General features: G+C 45.1%; 1 protein-coding gene across 3 annotated transcripts in view; it reads left to right on the top strand.

Moving 5' to 3' along the window:
• The window catches only part of nwk (FCH and double SH3 domains nervous wreck), a 156,823-nt gene that overhangs the window by 35,619 nt on the left and 102,613 nt on the right, over positions 1–18,591 (top strand). For all 3 annotated transcript variants that reach the window (XM_037429187.2, XM_075882255.1, XM_037429181.2), the window contains exons 8-12: positions 7,496–7,624; positions 10,894–11,016; positions 13,567–13,662; positions 15,878–16,030; positions 17,146–17,226. In XM_037429187.2, the coding sequence (XP_037285084.2) occupies positions 7,496–7,624; positions 10,894–11,016; positions 13,567–13,662; positions 15,878–16,030; positions 17,146–17,226 (582 nt within the window). The remainder of the gene's footprint in view (positions 1–7,495; positions 7,625–10,893; positions 11,017–13,566; positions 13,663–15,877; positions 16,031–17,145; positions 17,227–18,591) is intronic.

The raw sequence follows: 18,591 nt of genomic DNA, 5'->3' as shown, positions 1-18,591 counted from the left end.
TGAAGATTGGTTGGACCTGTTCGAGAGAGTAGCGAGCTTGAATGGATGGGACGAAAGAGAGAAGCTCCGTCGCGTATACTTCGCCCTGGAAGACTTCGCGAAGACATGGTTTGAGAACCATGAAACCTCGTTGTCTACCTGGGAGGTATTTCGACGACAAGCGGTGGCTACGTTCGCGAACATAGACAGGAAAGAAAAGGCGGAGGCAGCTCTTCAATCGAGAAACCAGCTAACAAACGAGAGTGCTGCTATGTACATTGAGGACATGGTCCGCCTGTTCAAGCGTGCGGATTACAACATGGCTGAGGATAAGAAGGTGCGCCATCTAATGCGCGGAGTGAAGCAAGAGCTGTTCGCCGTTCTCGTCCGCAACCCTCCGAGCACGGTTGCTGAGTTTTACTCGGAAGCGACGGCCATCGAAAAAACACTGGAACAGCGGGCTCGGCAGTACAACCGGAATCTTAACTGCGCATCTGCACAGGTATTTCCCGGAGGCGTGCGAAACGACGTTGAAGCCCTGCGAGAGCTAATTAGATCAGTTATCAGAGAAGAACTGAGCAGACTGCATATGCCCCAGACTTCAACTGCACTATCTGTTACGGACGTTGTTCGTGACGAACTGAGGCAGGTGATACGAGAGCCAGAGCGTGAGCTGCAGCCGGTTCGACCTATCCGAACATACTCTGAGGTTGTCAGACAACCCACGGTACACAGCAATGCAGCAGTTGCGATGGCAACGACTCCTCTCCCACCTGCGGCACGCAGCGCACCTCGTCCACGGGAACCGACAGCTACCTATCTGCCCCCAGGAGCACGTAGCACACATCAATATGTGGAGCGTAGGCCCAGGAAAAGTGACGTCTGGCGTGATCACGAGCGCAGGCCTCTGTGTTTTCATTGTGGGGAAGCGGGTCATCTGTACAGATTCTGTCCTTACCGACAGGCTGGATTAAGAGGCTTCCCGTCATATGCACCGTGCCCCCGAAACGGCGAACGACCAGCGGAGATTGAGGAGTACTTGTCGACGCGCCAGAACTCGCCAACTCTACGCCAACACCGGTCACGGTCACCATCGCCTATGCGCTACCGGTCATCCAGCCCACGTACACCTTCAAGGCTGCCTGGTCATCGCTCTCCAAGTCCACACCCGGAAAACTGAAGCAAGCGACCTGTGGAGGTGAGGCCGCTGATAACGTCAGTTACAAAGATCCTCCAATTTGGTTTGAGGGTGATGACGGTGTATTTCCGGTAGATGGGTGCAGCAACGAAAACGTTACTTCAGATTTGCGGTTGAGAATGGAAGGATGGGAGCTGAATGCCTTAGTCGACACCGGTGCTGATTATTCAGTGATAAGTCACAAGATGGTGAAAAAGCTAAACAAAGTTGTGACACAGTGGAGTGGATCGCAGATACGCACGGCAGGCGGTCACATTATTACGCCCCTTGGCAGATGCACTGCAAGACTTGAAATACGGGGCTTTATTTACGTGGCCGATTTCATTGTGCTGCCAGAATGTTCAAGAGAACTCATTATAGGAATGGATTTTTTGCGAGCTAATGGCGCCGTAATTAACCTGCGTAGGTCCAGCGTGTCGTTTTCGACTGAACGAGCTATACCTGTGGAGGAATCTGAGGAACGACGCCTAACTGCTCTACGCGTTGTTCATGATGACGTAACTGTGCCGCCACGCTGCAGTATAATGGTGCTCGTAGAAAATGATGCATTGTACAACCGCGAAGGCATAGCGGATACAAATGTAGGACTGTTTTTGAACAAAGGTGTCTGCGTAGCTAGGGGTCTTGTTCACTTGACGAATGGCCGTGCAGATGTCTTACTCACAAATTTCTCCAATGAGCTTCAACACATCGCTCAAGGCACGGCTATCGCCTATTTACACGACTTCTGTATGGCGACCGAACTATGCAGCTTAACGACATCAACCACTCGACCAGTGGCCTGCAACATCGACACATCCGTGACCGTCAATCAGAGCCTTCCGGACAGTCAGAAGAAACAGATTTACGCCTTGGTAAAATAATTCTCTGATTGCTTTTCAAGTACCTCGAAGGTCCAGCGCACGTCAATCACGAAACACAGAATTATAACGCAAGACGACACGAGGCCTATATGCCAGCATCCATATCGGGTGTCACAGAAAGAACGGGAAATTATCAAGAAGCAAGTGGAGGAGATGCTTTCTGATGATGTCATCCAGCCTTCGAATAGTCCATGGGCGTCTCCCGTAGTGCTCGTTAAGAAGAAAGACAACACACTTAGATTCTGCGTAGACTACAGAAAACTGAACAGTGTGACTAAACGAGATGTCTACCCCTTGCCACGTATCGACGATACACTAGATCGGTTGCGATCCGCAAAGTTTTTCTCCTCCTTAGATCTGAAAAGCGGATATTGGCAAATAGAGGTCGACGAGCGGGACCGCGAAAAAACGGCATTCGTAACACTAGATGGCCTCTACGAATTCAAAGCGCTTCCATTCGGCCTCTGTTCCGCACCAGCGACGTTCCAGCGAATGATGGACACTGTCCTCGCCGGACTGAAATGGCAGTCATGCCTAGTGTATTTGGATGACGTGGTGGTATTCTCTGCAACGTTCGACAAACATCTAGAGCGACTACGCACAGTATTGGAAGCCATCCGGTCAGCGAAATTGACGATCAAACCCGAAAAATGCCACTTCGGCTTCGAAGAGCTGCGATTCCTTGGACATGTCATTAGTTCCGAGGGTGTTCGTCCCGATCCCGAAAAGACAGCCGCTGTTCAGAGGTTCCCTACACCCAGAGACAAAAAGTCAGTGCGTCGATTTTTGGGTTTATGTGCCTATTATAGACGATTTGTGGAAAACTTCTCAAAGATTGCGGAACCTCTTACAAAACTGACAAAAGACGACGTGCCCTTCACGTGGGAAAGCGAACAACAGAAAGCTTTTGACGAATTAAGGAAACGACTACAGGGTTCACCAATACTTGCCCATTTTGATGAGACAGCCGACACAGAAGTCCATACCGATGCCAGCAATGTCGGCCTCGGCGCCATCCTTGTCCAGTGGCAAAATGGTCAAGAGAAAGTGTTAGCCTATGCCAGCCGCAAACTATCAAAAGCTGATGCAAACTACTCTGCAACTGAAAAAGAGTGCCTCGCAGTCATCTGGGCCATAAACAAGTTTCGACCCTACCTTTATGGTAGACCGTTCAGAGCTGTCAGTGACCACCATGCTCTATGCTGGCTGGCAAATATCAAGGACCCGTCAGGTCGACTAGCAAGATGGAGCCTTAGGCTGCAGGAGTATGATATTACGGTCGTGTACAAATCGGGAAGGAAACACAGCGATGCCGACTGCCTGTCACGCTCTCCTGTCGATCCAAGTGTACCTGAAGAGGAAGACTTTCCGTTTCTAGGCGTTGTCGACACATCCAAAATCGCTCAACTACAACGAGATGACCCGGATTTGCTGGCACTTATACAACACCTGCAGGGTCTCGACGTTCAAGTCCCTCGCATATTCTCCAAAGGGCTCTCCGCGTTCTGCCTTCGAGGAAGTGTCCTTTACAGGAGGAACTTCGAACCTAATGGTGAAACGTTTTTACTAGTCGTGCCCACAGCCATGCGAGAGGAAATTCTGCACGCATGCCACGACGAGCCAACATCTGGACACATGGGTGTGAGCCGAACATTCACCAGGATTCGCCTGAAATACTATTGGCCTAAGTTGCTCGCATCAGTGCAGCGCTACGTGAAAACTTGTCGTCAATGTCAACGGCGCAAAACTCCACCCGTAAAACCAGCCGGCCTTCTCCAGCCAATAGACCCTCCAGATGCCCCATTCCAACAAGTCGGCATGGACTTCCTAGGACCTTTGCCGACATCGCGTGCAGGCAAGAAATGGATAGTCGTAGCCACAGACTATCTCACCCGTTATGCTGAAACTGACTCTCTATACAGTGCGACAGCTGCCGAAGTCGCCAAGTTCTTTGTGAACAACATAGTGCTCAGACATGGTGCGCCAATCGTCGTTATTACGGATCGGGGCACCGCATTTACTGCAGACCTAATGCAATGTCTGATGCGCATGACAAATACCGATCACAGAAGAACAACGGCGTATCACCCTCAGTCAAATGGCTTAACCGAACGCCTCAACAGAACTCTGACCGACATGCTATCAATGTATGTTGATGTTGAACATAAACAGTGGGACGAAATATTACCCTACGTAACATTCGCATATAATACAGCCGTTCAAGAAACAACCCACGTTGCCCCTTTCGAACTAGTATTCGGCCGAAGAGTGACCACCCCGCTGGATGCCATGTTACCACTACAGGACGAAAGCAGCTATCCACCTGACTTAGATGACTTCCTGCAAAGAGCCGAAGAAGCACGGCAAATGGCAAGATACCGAATACGCCACCAACAGCACGTCGATTCTAGTCGCTACAACAAGCGACGCAGTGACACACTTTATCATCGCGGTGACAAAGTGTGGATATGGATACCAGTGCGCCGCCGCGGACTCTCTGAAAAGCTTCTTTGCCGATACTTCGGCCCTCATGAAGTACTCAACCGTATCAGCAACGTCACTTATGAAGTTAGATCCGCTGGACACGTGAGTTCAAGACGCCGCAATCCCACGGAAGTGGTCCACGTAGTCCGCATGAAGCCCTATCATGACAGATCGTCCAAAAACGAGTGAGAGTGCGCGTGTATCTTTTCACTGTCTTAAGCATAGGGACGATGCGTCTGAGGAGGGGGGCAATGCTGCGACAGGTTCGCCACATTCAAGTAGCCCGCCACAATCATCGTCACCAGCACCAGCAAGACCCGGCTCGGCTGGCATGCGCCACGCGTTCGGACGTTCAACAACGAGGAAGAGGAAGTTAGTCAGATCTGTGCCACTCGGCTACTCGAACTTGACGACCATAGTTTTTAGAATCGTGGGCACAAGTTCGCCCTAATAAAGTCGCTTGTTTTTTTAACCTGTCGGCGTCAGCATCGCTACAATATGATAGTTGAAATCAAGAAGAAGAAATGGACAGGGGCGGGCATGTAGTGCGTAGGCGTAATAACCACTGGTCACTAAGGAAAGCGAGAGTAAACGGGTTAAAATGCTCATGACGGGTTTCACCGCCTGCAGAAATTGAGATGAACGTGGTCGCTTTCAGTTCGTAGCGGCAACAGTAGCTCAATTCCGGAATTAAATGGTTATCGATTTCTGGCATTTCGGTTTTTATTTCCAGTGCGTAATGAAATGGGACAATGCAACAAAAGAAAGTACAAACACCTTACATATAAAATAGCAAAAAGCATGCGCTGGTTATTGCAAAGCGAAACATAAAAAACGACATTATCTATTCACACAATATAATGCACAATGGTACCATGCTTCATACATGCATTTTGGTACTTTTTTTTTCTTCTATAGGCAAATGCAGAGCGGCACACGGAAGACGTAAAGCGTTCTTAAAGCGCGCGACTTACGCTATTCGTGACTGTAGATAAAGTTTAATTTGTTCAGGCAGAGCTCTTCTTCTCTAGACAGAATAGTGTGGGTGCACGCCGTGCCCGGTAGACTTGCAGCTCGCAGTCGCGAGGCTTACACAGAGAGGTCACGTATGGCGTCTCTGGCAGATGAGAAATTCGTAAACAGGGGTGGGTGCTCCACAGCCTCTTCACAGATTTCTCATCTCAAGTTCCCATCGACCCCTTCTTGTCTTTGTATTTGAAGTCACTGGTGCAGTGCACGTCGCAATGGGCACGGGTTCTGGTAGCACTGATGCTAACAAGACAGCACCACGACGAGGCACGGCATGGGTTAGTACAGGGACATAGTTACTGACGCTGGAAAAAGGACGATGCTTACGCAACGCCGCGGTGGTAGTGTGGTATCATACGGGACGTTTAGGCTCGGGTCACGTTACGTCAAAGCTATTGGAGGTAACGGGAAGTCAAGGGGAAGTCATCGGGAAGCCACCTTCCTGGAAGGGCTTTAATTTAAAGTGCGTAGTATTACATATGTAACGCTGGTTCTTGTTGCCGACTTCTGTTCGAGTGCATGTGAGTTCTACTGGAACGTCTTCCAAATCACCATGAAATGCACGTTGTTTAGTTTGTTTTAGGTTTACATTTACTTTTTTTAAGTGCATAGGCTGCACATGGTTTGATTTTATCGCTCGAGTTTGCGCATATTGTGTTTCGTGGAGGAGAAAGCATGAACTGTGAAGCTCACTTCTACACATGTCGCCATTATTTTATCGTCAAGCGCCGAAAGTTTGATTAAGCTTTGATTGCCTGTCATTTCATTTCTTTGTCGCTCAGGGTCAACGTGGCTGCATATATAAGAAGTATTTTTCGGAGATAATTTTAGTTTAGAATGTAGCGAGTGTCGTGTCCTTCTCCACGTTAAACACTGTACTATTTGAAATGTACCCCACTGTGTTCGATCACATTACGCTGCGAAACAAAAAGAGAGTGAGAGAGGTTAATGATGAAGGCAGAGAGATCGGCCTGAGCGATAGCATGCTCTGGCCTGCTACTCTACACCGGAGGAGGGAATAGGGGACGCAAAAGAGTAATGGATGACTACGGTGAGCTGCATACACACACAAAAAGACTGTTTTCGCAATGCGCATTTACACTCCGATAGTAATACACAGTGTCGCAGTCGCTATTCACGCTCAGTAATTGGGTTACTTGTTATTGCGCTATAACAAAGTCAGTTCAGAGCAAATGAAGATGGATACACGTATCATATCTGTGTTTTGATTTGTCGGCTGTTACGTTCATATGTCTGGATTCATCTCCATAAGGATCAAACGTGTTGACTTGACCGTTGGGCTGAATCAATTCGATGATGACCAAAGACATTATGAGAGACATTAATAATTCCCTTTTGTACCTTTTCTTTTACCTTGTAACAGTGTTGTTTGGTGTGGCAAATGTCGGCGAAAGTTTCGTCTGGAGAGAGTGAATAAAACTTTTATTAGGTGTTCTGCACGAGAAGGTTGGTGAATGGGAATCTGGAGGCGCTCCGTTAAAATGCCTAGATGAGCGCAGCGAATTCGTGTCACCACCGTATCGTTTTGGCAAAGTGTAGGAAACACCCGCCTTTTCGTACTTAGCGTTGCATTGTCACCTTAGCGTAATAAACGCTACGCTCCTTACAATTACTTATGTATGACATTTATAGTATAACGAAAGACGCCAAAGTAAATTGGCGTGTTGATGTTCGGCCTTAGATATGCGCAACATTTGCTTTTTAATCGATACTACGCACAAGTACGTACGCAGAAGCCGGAGCATTATTGGTGGGCGCTGTGGATGTGGATGGATTTCGGAATCAAAAGCAAACAGAATAAAACGCAAAAAGACAAGTTGTTTCGGGTACAGGCTGACAGACCAAAACTTTTGCGTTGAAGTACCCCAAAAAAGACTGTCGTCTTCAAAAAGACGTAAAAATTCACTTCCATTCCACGCAGTTCTCGTCCCGAAGAGAAGCGTGCGACATCCAGTCGACAAAAGCCCGCAACGACTACATACTCGCTCTGGTGGCGGCCAACGCTCACCAGTCCAGGTTCTACGAGACGGACCTGCCCGACATTCTGCAGGTGCACGTTTTGCTAATTCCGATCCAATGTCTATGAATTCACACACCTTGTTTTCATAAAGCACCCAGTATTACATTCCAAGACAGACATTCAAGTAATGTGTCGTATTGTGCTAGTTTAGATATCATGTAGATAAATATTTCACTATTTTGCAGTCAGCCTTGTTTTGTTTTGACATACAAAATATCGAATCACAGGCTTCAAATGTGTGGACATTTAGTCTTTGGTTGTATTCATTTATACAGAAAAGAAAAGTCATACTGGTGGCGTTGGTTCTGGTACGTGGCACGTTGAAAAAAGTTCACAGCATATCGACCGAGTCATTGATGAAGAGTGGGGCGAAGCGTCCGTCAGTCCGTCCGCGCTTTCGTCGGTCCGTTCGTTCTTGTTTCTGTCCGTCCGTGCGTCCATTCGTCCATCTGTCTGTCCATTTGTCCGTCCGTCCGTGCTTCAAACAGACAGACAGACGACAGACAGACGCGGCCAGCGATTGATTCATGGTTTGCCGATAAAACCCTCCAAAGCTTCGCCCCACTTATCATCATTCACTCCGTGAATATGCTGTGAGGTGGTTACTACATACATGCATACATACGGGTGACGACCGACTCACGCCATAAGGATCTTCGCCTCTAAAACTTGTCGAGCATTGTAATGTTTCTGCTAAAGTGATCGTCTGCAGTCATATGCAGCACACGGAGTCAATATATATTCACTACGTGGTTTGTATAGTGAGAAAGCTGTGTTGCTCTCTTTTGGCCACAATTTGTCAGAACTAGCATGAAAACTAGTTCCGCCGTCGCTGAAGGGCTTAGTCTTACTTCTTTAATGTTCAACGTTAATTCAGCCAAGTTTGCGACGCGTCAGGACTATGCAATTCTAGCTTAGAGCTTAAAAAGAACACCGTATCAGTTTTGTCGCGTTGCCTTAAAAATTGATTTTTTTCTCTTTCTCATTTACGTTACTACGTGCACGTGTATTCATGCACGTCTTTCTTCGCGAACTTGAGATAAAAGCCAGTGTTCGTGCCTCATTACGCATACATCGCTATAATCTGTGGTTCCGCCTAAAAAAAAAGAACATTGCTTGAAGCAGTACGTGCGATATGACGCTTAGTTTTATCCCCGGGGCTTTTCTGCGCAATGGCACTTTCCATACCTCGCTCTGCTGTTTTGATATTTTTTATTTGGGGGGGGGGTGCATACTTGAAGTCAGTAAGTGAAAGAAATGTGCAATAATTAACAGACGCGTCGCGTGAAAAGTTGTTTGCATCCCACAAAGTGACATTCAATATTGAACACTCGGAGGTCTTGAATGAAAAAAAAAGTGGAAGACACTGTAAATTCCAAAGTTTGTTCGGCGAAAACCTGCGCCCATTCAAATGTGGTCGGACAGAATAAAACGGGATGCGTGCGTCTTCCTTCTTGAATGAGTGGGTGAATCGTGGCCGAGCTCCAGGGGAGGCGCGTTCATTCCGTAGTCTGACGCGAGGAGCCGCCGGCGTTCGTGCTATGCGCCGCTGTGCCACACCTGGAACCAAGCCAGGGCACGTGTGGATGAACGAGAGCATGAGAGGATAATTGATTCCGCCCTAAATAGTACGTAAAAGTCGGTGTGGTAACGTTTTTGCGTACAGCGCGAGAACGTCGAAGAGGTAAAGAACAGAAGGGACACGGACGAGCGCTTTCTCTTTCCCGATATAGAGATAATGTCAGAACATGCTTCCCAGACAACTTAGGCAACTGATAGAGGCGCTCCAAATAAACCGAATGGGTGACGTGAGAAATCATTGTCTCATAGTAACAAACCGTTAACTTGTCTTCTCAGCACGTCAGGTGATAGTCTATACGTAACTTTTGTCGTTAAGTTTTAACAGTTCCGTGCTGTCGTGACGCTTTTCTTTTTAAATGCGAAGCATTTCTTAGCGAACTTTGGTGACTTTGAGCGTATCTATCTATCTATCTATCTATCTATCTATCTATCTATCTATCTATCTATCTATCTATCTATCTATCTATCTATCTATCTATCTATCTATCTATCTATCTATCTATCTATCTATCTATCTATCTATCTATCTATCTATCTATCTATCTATCTATCTATCTATCTATCTATCTATCTATCTATCTATCTATCTATCTATCTATCTATCTATCTATCTATCTATCTATCTATCTATCTATCTATCTATCTATCTATCTATCTATCTATCTATCTATCTATCTATCTATCTATCTATCTATCTATCTATCTATCTGTTCTTAGACTGGCTCGCTACCTTGTGCTTGGAAAAGGGGTCAAGGGAATAAGGGATGATAGAAAAAAATCGTTGAGGACAGACAAAGCGAGAGAGAGGGAAGAAGAAAAATAGCGAAAGAGGAAAAGCAAAATGAAAGAGAATACAACACTAAAGTTTCTCTTTAAGGCCACTTGTCCGCAAAAAGCGTAACAAAGCTTTCAAAGCCTTCTGGACTGAGGATGGACCCGGCTGATCACCCACAATCGTTTGTTCTGACAAAGGCCGATCATCTAGTTCATCCAGAGTGCAAGTACATGGCTACATGCCACGCTCATGATGCACACGCGGCTGTTTCACTAGCTTCACATATACCAAATTTGGTATTACGTGACGCGAACGGACGACGAAGGTTAATGACATGTCCAAACAAGATAATCACGATAGGCGTGTCATGTAAAACAAAACTACATGCTGCGCTCATAGCGCGCTCGCGGCAGTTCCGCTGGTTCAACATATACCATATTTGGTATCATGGGACGTTGATAGGCGACGAAGGTAAATGACATGTGTGAACATGATAATCATCACATAGAAGTTATGTGCGGCATAATTTACGTCCACATCGTAACGTACTGTGCTGATTTAAAATTGCCATGTCAAACTTCCTCATTCGTGCTTTGCATATCATTGGTTCTCACTGTACGTGGCATCTGCCATGTTTTTGTGCTTTTAAAATCGTGTGTTCTTCAGATAAGTATTTTTCTTCCACACTTTCTTGTTTTTCCTTTACAAGACGCGAAGCACCAACTTGGCTTGAAATAAATCTGTCCAGCTGCGGGGAGAGCGTCAGCCCTTCTGTCTCTCTGTGTTTGTCCCTTGAAAGGGCGTGCGATGGTTCGTCTCTTCTATCTGAAGTGCTTGGCCTTATGTATCTAAGGCAGCCGCTAACTACTGATGCCTGGCGTTGAATGCAATCGCGAATGCAATACTGTCGCGCTAACGTTTCTGCTCTTGCTTTACGGTCCAGTCGCTAGATTGCGATGTCTCGGAAAAAGTGAAAGACTACATCCAACTCATGAGTCGGACGGAGCTGCTCACTGTCACCGCTTGCAACTCGTCATTTTCCAGGATCCTCGAAGACGCCAATCACGTAAGGAATTCCACTGATTCTAACAGGCTTGGTGCAACCATAGGCGGGCGCACGGCGGTGGGGGGTGGCGACAAGGGGCAGCCAATCTGTCTGGCCACCCTATGAGCAAATATCAGCGGGACTTGAGCATCGATATCGGTCTTTTGAATGCAGTGCAGACGAAGCAACTGTTCAGCAGCTATGGCAAGTGTTTAAGGAACGCATTACTGGGCTCATTCGTTGCCACATCCGCAGTGTCTCAAACAATAAGCTAAGCAAAATAAAGAAAGCTTGGATTAATGGACATCTTATTAGGCTTATCAAAAAGAGCAAAAGGGCTTTTTTTCAATATTGCCAAAATAAAACCCCTGAAAATTTTATTAAAATGAAAGATCCGACATCACTTTATAAGAATAAAATGAAAAAAGCCAAGAAAAAGTGTTTTAGGAGTTTGGCCGCTGACTTTCGTAATAAGAAGAGGTTCTCGAAGTATATGAGACGATGTAGTAATGAGAAGGTTAGCCCACCAAATCTACGTGATGGTGGCGAGATTGTAACTGAGGATAGAGATACAGCCACATTTTTTAACAACTTTTTATGTCGGTTTTCCGCCCTCCTACACAAGTGATTGTCGCGAATAAAAAAAATGTTTTCCTATGGGGGAGATAGAGCTTACATTCAATGGCATAGTGAAGTTGTTACAGCGCATTGACGAAAGTAAAGCAACTTGCCCTCATGACATATCACCAAGAGTTTGAAAACACTGCTCTGAGGCAGTAGCTTGTTATGTCTATGTTATCTACAAAAAATCGCTCGATGAAGGCAAGCTTTCTTAAGAGTGGAAAATAGCTTAAGTTGTGTCCATTTTCAAAAGGGGTTCTAAATCAGATGTATCAAAAACAGACTAATTTCTCTGACGCCGATTTGTTGTAAAGTATTTGAACATGTTCTTTTTTCTGCTTTAAGGCACCTGACTTCAAATAATTTTTTTAATCCTAAACAACACGGATTGAGACAGTTTTTTTTTCATGTGCAACCCAAATAATTGAATTCTATCATGATATAGCATCAGTTTTATATAATCGAGGACAGATTGATTGTTTATTTTTGGACTTCAGAAAGGCCTTCGACACGGTATCACACTCGATTCTGGTTCAAAAAGTGCAGAGCTTGAACATTCATCAAACCATTTGCTGACAAATTGCGGCCTATTTGACTTCAAGAAAACAGAAGGTTGTTCTAGGTGGATCATGTCCATGTTTAGTTTCAATGAAATCAGAGGTACCTCAGCGTTCCATACTTGGCCCACTTTTCTTTGTGTTTATTAATGACATTTTGGATACATTTAAGTGTAGTAATATATTGTTTGCTGACGACTGCGTGTTGTACACTGAACTGACGGACCAAACGGATTCCACCCAGCTTCAGGATGACCCTAATTACGTCGAAGTATGGCGTAAAAATAACGATGTGGTACTAAATTCTGATAAATGCGTTCACGTCAGTTTCACCAAAAGAGTCAATAGGTTTACAAATCAGTACATCTTAAAAGATGAAGTTATTAGGAAAGAACACAGATACAAGTACTTGGGTGTCACGTTTTCTGAGGATGGGGGATGGTCTGAACACATTGCCTGTGTTCTCGGCAGAGCTGGAAAAGCCCTAGGCTTTTTACAAAGAAATCCTAAACATGTAACCAAGGAGATTAAACAGGCCGCATATTACGTCAATGTCAGACCAATACTGGAACACGCCTGTCCTGTGTGGGATCCGTTTCACAAAGTACACATTCATGCACTAGAGCGCATTCAGTCGATAGCAGCAAGATTTGTTCTGGGAAAATATGACCGAACTGAAAGCTCCTAATGTATGAAAAAAGAACTTAATTGGCAATACATACAAGATCTAAGACGTAATCTAAGTTTGAAACTATTTTATTCAATGTATAACAAGAAAACACGCCTTAATCCTTCAGAATATTTAAAACCAACGCATTATCATTCCTCTTGTCATGACCACAAATTTAAAGTACGGCCATCCATCCCCCGAACGGATCCTTTTAAGCATCTTTTTTTTTCCGCAAGCCATTGTCGAATGGAATATGCTACCAGCTGATTTAGTTGACCGCAAGACTGCGGATTCATTCTATGAGGCACTGTACCCCCCTCAATAATGCCTAAACTGGCGCTGCGGGTAATCTTATAAATAAATAAAAATAAATAATAGAGGAGGGGCGCAAAAGTCAACTGTATATATTGACTTAGTAGAGAAGGGGCGGTGCTGCGATGAACCTTCGCCCCCCCCCCCCCCCTGAAGGGGAACTTGCTCCCGCCTGTAGGTAGGCCCACCTTCGCAAAAAGTTTAACGTAAGCAGAGAAAAACCGGAGACGTGATTGCCATATATATATATATATATATATATATATATATATATATATATATATATATATATATATATATATATATATATATATATATATATATATATATTATATATATATATGTGTGTGTCTGTGTCTGTCTGTCTGTGCCTCTATAGAAGTGCCGAAAATTTGTCGACCTTCGTTGCAGATTACACGGCAGTACACCGTGGAATGCTTCCTGCAGGAAAACCAAGTTCTAGGAAAGCCTATTAAATACGAGTTTGATCCATGTGACAACGACCAGGTGCGGAACTCATTGTTGGTCCTTTGTTTCCCGGCAGTGGTCATTTCTTACACGAGCTCTAAAATCTGTGCATTTGCAATGATAGTCTCATATCGTCAAAAATCATTTGCTGGTAAATGGTTTATAAATTTTGTATGCACAATGGCGTTATTTATAAAATGCGGCTTTGGGATCCACGCGATAAGGAATATTGATGTTTTCTATGCATATGTTGGCGTGTAATTTTATGTCAAGCAATCGAAATTCAAAGGTTCATGGAAAGAACTTCAACGAAAATGGCGACAAACGACCGGAAATGTGGGTATTCACTGAAATAAATTGCAGCTTTTGGAAGGGGTGCCACTAATTTACGACGTCCAATATTGCAGCTTAGTGAAGTGAGAAGCCCTCAACAGTGAAGAGCGCAGGACGCCGCGGCATTACTGCACGTTTTCGATTGAACTGCTATATTTAAATCGTTCAGATTCAGCATTCAGTAGGGTAATGACAAGAATACAAATTGATGTATAAATATTTTGTGCTCATTATTGGGACATTGAGTTCCGCTCACCTTTTTTGCTTGTCTTTAATACCGCTCTAAAGTTATTGCTCTTATGTAAGTCGACTCAGGCTTCATAATAAAACGTGAAGTACGTGCACGTCACAGTATATACGTCCCAGTGTGTACGTCACATCGTATATTGATAGACTGATTGCAGGCTATAGCCTAGCTAGGCAAACTCAAACGTTGAATATACGTACAACAATAGTTGACACTGAAATTACGACTAATTTGAAGAGAAAGCGTGAAACCTGGGCGACCAGCGAAATAAAAATTAGCCACGTTTGTGCTTCAGAGGGACTTACTACTTCCCTTGGGTCCATTTGGGGGACACCCCCTACAGGCGGATTGCATTTCTCTTTCAAATGTCATGTATTTGAATTAATTGGCAGTAAAGTGTACACTCCGTGCACGGCGACTGGCCATAGAGCTGCAGGGGAGAAAAGAAAGTAAGCAAGGCTTTCTAATTCAGCTCAAGGCTGATGGAATGCGGTAATATACATTTATAATTATTAAATTGCCGTGTAAGCTTCGCAGCTTTCGGGAATGCAATGCGAGGTCCATCGGTGCTTTGCTGGCTTCATAGAACTATCAATTAAGTGGAGAACGGAGTCACGCAGCATATTACCGTAAACACAACTAGCCGCCCAGGAGTGCTATGTGAACGCGGTATTGAATGAAGCTAAGACTTTGATGGGTAGGTTGACCCTTATAAAACTGGCGCAACCCACCATGGAGGATCGGTCATAAAATTGGTTGTGAATTGTTATATGAAGCAATTTGTTTTAATCTTAATTGTGCAGCAACAGATCGTTTTCGAAGTAACTTATCTTAATTCACGTAAAAAATGTTATTTATGAAGAAAAAGCTTTATTTAGCTATACTTAGCATTGAATTCGTTTCGTTACACGTAGCAAAATGAAGCCGACATCGAAAATGCTCCTGTGGTTAGAACTCAGTGCGATAACCCCAAAGGAAAGCACCTCCGGAAGTGATGAATTGCATCCCACCCTTCGCAGGGGGTCATTTGGAAGTTTTTTTTTCTTTAATTAATCAACAATCTGCATGTGTGGAAGAAATAATTTAGGATGACTGCCAGTTGGGCGTTTTGGTAAAAGTTTGTGATGAAACAAGCGCTAAAAATGCGCTAATCTGTGTCCACTCTGAGTGTGTGTAATTTTTAGCGCTTGTTTCATCATGAAGAAATCATGTAAGGCCTAGAGTAAGAGAACAACTAAATGGTAAAAACGAAGCATTGTGAATTCTGTAGCGACGGACGTGCAAGTCAATATTTGGGCGGGGGGGGGGGGGGGGAGCAACACAAACAACGCAACAGGTCGAAGTGAGTGAGAGAGACGTGGCGGTGGCCGAAGTGATCGTGCCGTCGTCTTCGTCACATTTTTAAGTTGAAGCGAAAGACGAAATGGGGCTGCGGCGGCCTGTCCGGCTGAAATCGTAGCGCGTTCTGTTTCTCGCTCGCGCCTCAAGCTCTTAGCATAGCTGGGCAATTACGTGAGCAGGGAAGCCTTGCTCTTTTTACTCTATTACAAAGCATGATTTCAATTTTTATATAAATGAAAATAAAAGCAATAGTTATAACAAAAATAACACGGCCGTCATGACAAAGTTGTGTGTCCGCCGACCTTAGCGATCTCCTTGCGCCACTGGCCGCAGGTGCGCACCATCTGCACGGAGCACCACGCGGACATCTGCCTGAGCAAGGAGGCCAAGAAGTGGGCCTCGGCCTACATGAAAGAGTGCCGCACCCTGCGCGACGCCAACAAGGAGCTCAACAGGCTGCTCGGACAAATCGCCAAGGGAGAAAGGGTTCGACGTCTTCCCCACAAATCGCTCTTTCCCACTACTTCAATAAGGCAGAAACGCCTGCTAGAGTAGTTCTTTAGAACTGCCTGATACGCTCCCTAATAATTTAGAACGTGAAAGACGGAACAGCATTGAGAAGGTGCTGTGTGCAATACAAACGCACGAAGTAATTATTTTAGGCGGAACCTGAACATGAACTTATTGATATGGCTATCATAACCACAGCAGCGATGATTACTCTGCCCTCAGCACTATGAAAATGTGGTATTGTAGGACCAACGCCTCCTTTATTTCAATGCCAGTGCAAACGCGCGCTTCTTAACGCGATCCGTCGGTCCGCCTTAGTTCAGGGAGTGGTCGTAATGCGACGAGCGCTACGGCTGCTTGAGTCACACGTGCTTCGCAGCGCTTTTCCCAGGAGATGCGATAAACCGTGTTTCCTACTGCAATATCATACGTATGTCAGATTTGTTCCTCCATGCATGATCCTTTTTTTGTAGCTAGAAGCAAGTACGCCGCCGCATTACAGCGCTACTGATGCAGCAGCACCGCAGTGACTCATCCCCATTAGTTGCCCACGTAGCGCCACGAACGCCAACACACTATCTCAAAAAAGCGTATCTTGTACTGAGCCAGCGTGACCACCAACATCGTGAACACGAGGAATGCAAGGCGCCGCCCCACGGATCTCTACACAACTGAACAAAAGTTATTCACATGATCTCTGTCGTCAGGCACTGAATGAGGGGTTCTCCCCCCATGACCGCAAGGCACACATGAAGGCTAGGCCATAGGCGAGACGAAGGAAGGCCTATAAAACAGTGTGGTGAACGGCTGGATTGGGCGCATCTGGATGGCATCGATAAAATAGAGGAGGCGTTGGTAGGACAAACCTGATCACAGGCAGTGATATGCATGGCTCATTTCACCTCGCGTATCGCGCATCACAAGTGGAGGCGACAAGCACACAATCGAGCTACATTCGATCGTAAAAGCCCACTTATCTCTCAACGTTACAAAAAGTCTCTGAAGCATGAGAAGTGTCGCAATCTCTACCAGTCTTTTTACTGAAAGGTATTGGTGAATCAAGTGATGCCCGCTTTTAATTGGCTGCGCAGACCATGGAGTCATCAACGGGTGAACAGGAAGACGTAGAGCAGAAACTCGAGGACATTAGAAACAGCATCCGCAAAGCAGAGGTGAGTGAGGTGGCTCACCAGAGCCAAGTTTTAGAGCTGTATTATGATGATTGTTCAACATGATCAAGCTTTTGTGAATTGTACCACTTCAACGTACAATCTAGGCCGTGATCTCGCCTGTAGGATAATTTTACATGTTTAGCGACTTGCTAGAAATATACCACTATACGCTGTAATATTTTGTTGTCCATTAAGGTGAATAGCAAAGCTAATATAAAGTGTCTCGATTACCTTCCGTTCATAATGAGTTGGTACATCTCAGTCACTGTTTACGCAATGGCAGTTCCACCAATAATGAGTGTAAAATTCAACAATGACCTAAAAATTGTTTCACCTACGTATCACATATGTTTTTCTCAATTTTGCTAGCACTTGAGCACACGTGTACTATTCAGACGCGTGAGAGTGAAATGCGAAGGAAAGAAAAACATCTTGCAGACTTATACAGCCAGATGTAAGCAAATCGTACTTTAAAGGAAAACGATGGCCTTATCAGATGAGGGTTCTAATACGGGCTTTTTGGTGAATCATTTGAACATTTTTTTCTTGTAGCACGCAAATCAACATGGGTACGAGAAGGCACAACAGAACACCACAAATGCTTCTAGCAACAAGTTGTTAATTTATAAATATTACACCGCTTACGTACTATCATCACCAGGCAGACAGTTGAGCATGTGTGATCGCTCAGGGCATGCGTAAAAAAAAACACTCATCTTAAGCAAACTAACAATAAGAAATAATTGTTTAAACCAGCGCTTGCGCAAAAATGCCAACTATTTAGACGAAAATGACATCGATGGCTCTCTAATGCACGAATCACCCAGTGCATCGATACGTTTGGCTTATACAATCAGACGCTTGATATATTCTTTTGTCAGATGGTTTATCTCTTCTGTTTAATTGTAGAAGTTGAACATATCGACGCACTTGGTGGTTAGTGCGTCAGAAAGCCATCGATGTCATTGTCCGACGCGCTATGCATTCATCCCATAAAACTGCCGCACAAGTTTCAGGGAGCGACATCGCTATACTGTAAAACGCGAAGACGGGAACAAACAGCGCTGGACATGCGACCATGCGACGATGAAAGAACTACAGACAAACGCTTCCGTCAGTGTGCCATCAATTCACCTGCTCAACTGTGAAATCAATTTCTTGTCAAAAACGTGACAGCCGACACAACTGATATGATGACTTCTTGTCTCTCTCGGCGCAGTCGCTGTCTTTACGTTGTTGTTCTGCGTAAAACTTCTGCACGTGTATTGCATTTCCCTTCAGTAAACCAGTAGTCGATATTTCAGCGCTTTCGTCTGTCGTTCTTTCACTGTCACGTGCCCAGCACTGTTTGTTCCCGTCTTGATC

Source organism: Rhipicephalus microplus, chromosome 2 (assembly GCF_043290135.1).
Source record: "Rhipicephalus microplus isolate Deutch F79 chromosome 2, USDA_Rmic, whole genome shotgun sequence".
Classification (NCBI taxonomy): domain Eukaryota; kingdom Metazoa; phylum Arthropoda; class Arachnida; order Ixodida; family Ixodidae; genus Rhipicephalus; species Rhipicephalus microplus.
Note: the sequence above shows the minus strand (reverse complement) of the source record. Positions and strands in the feature narration are given on the sequence as shown.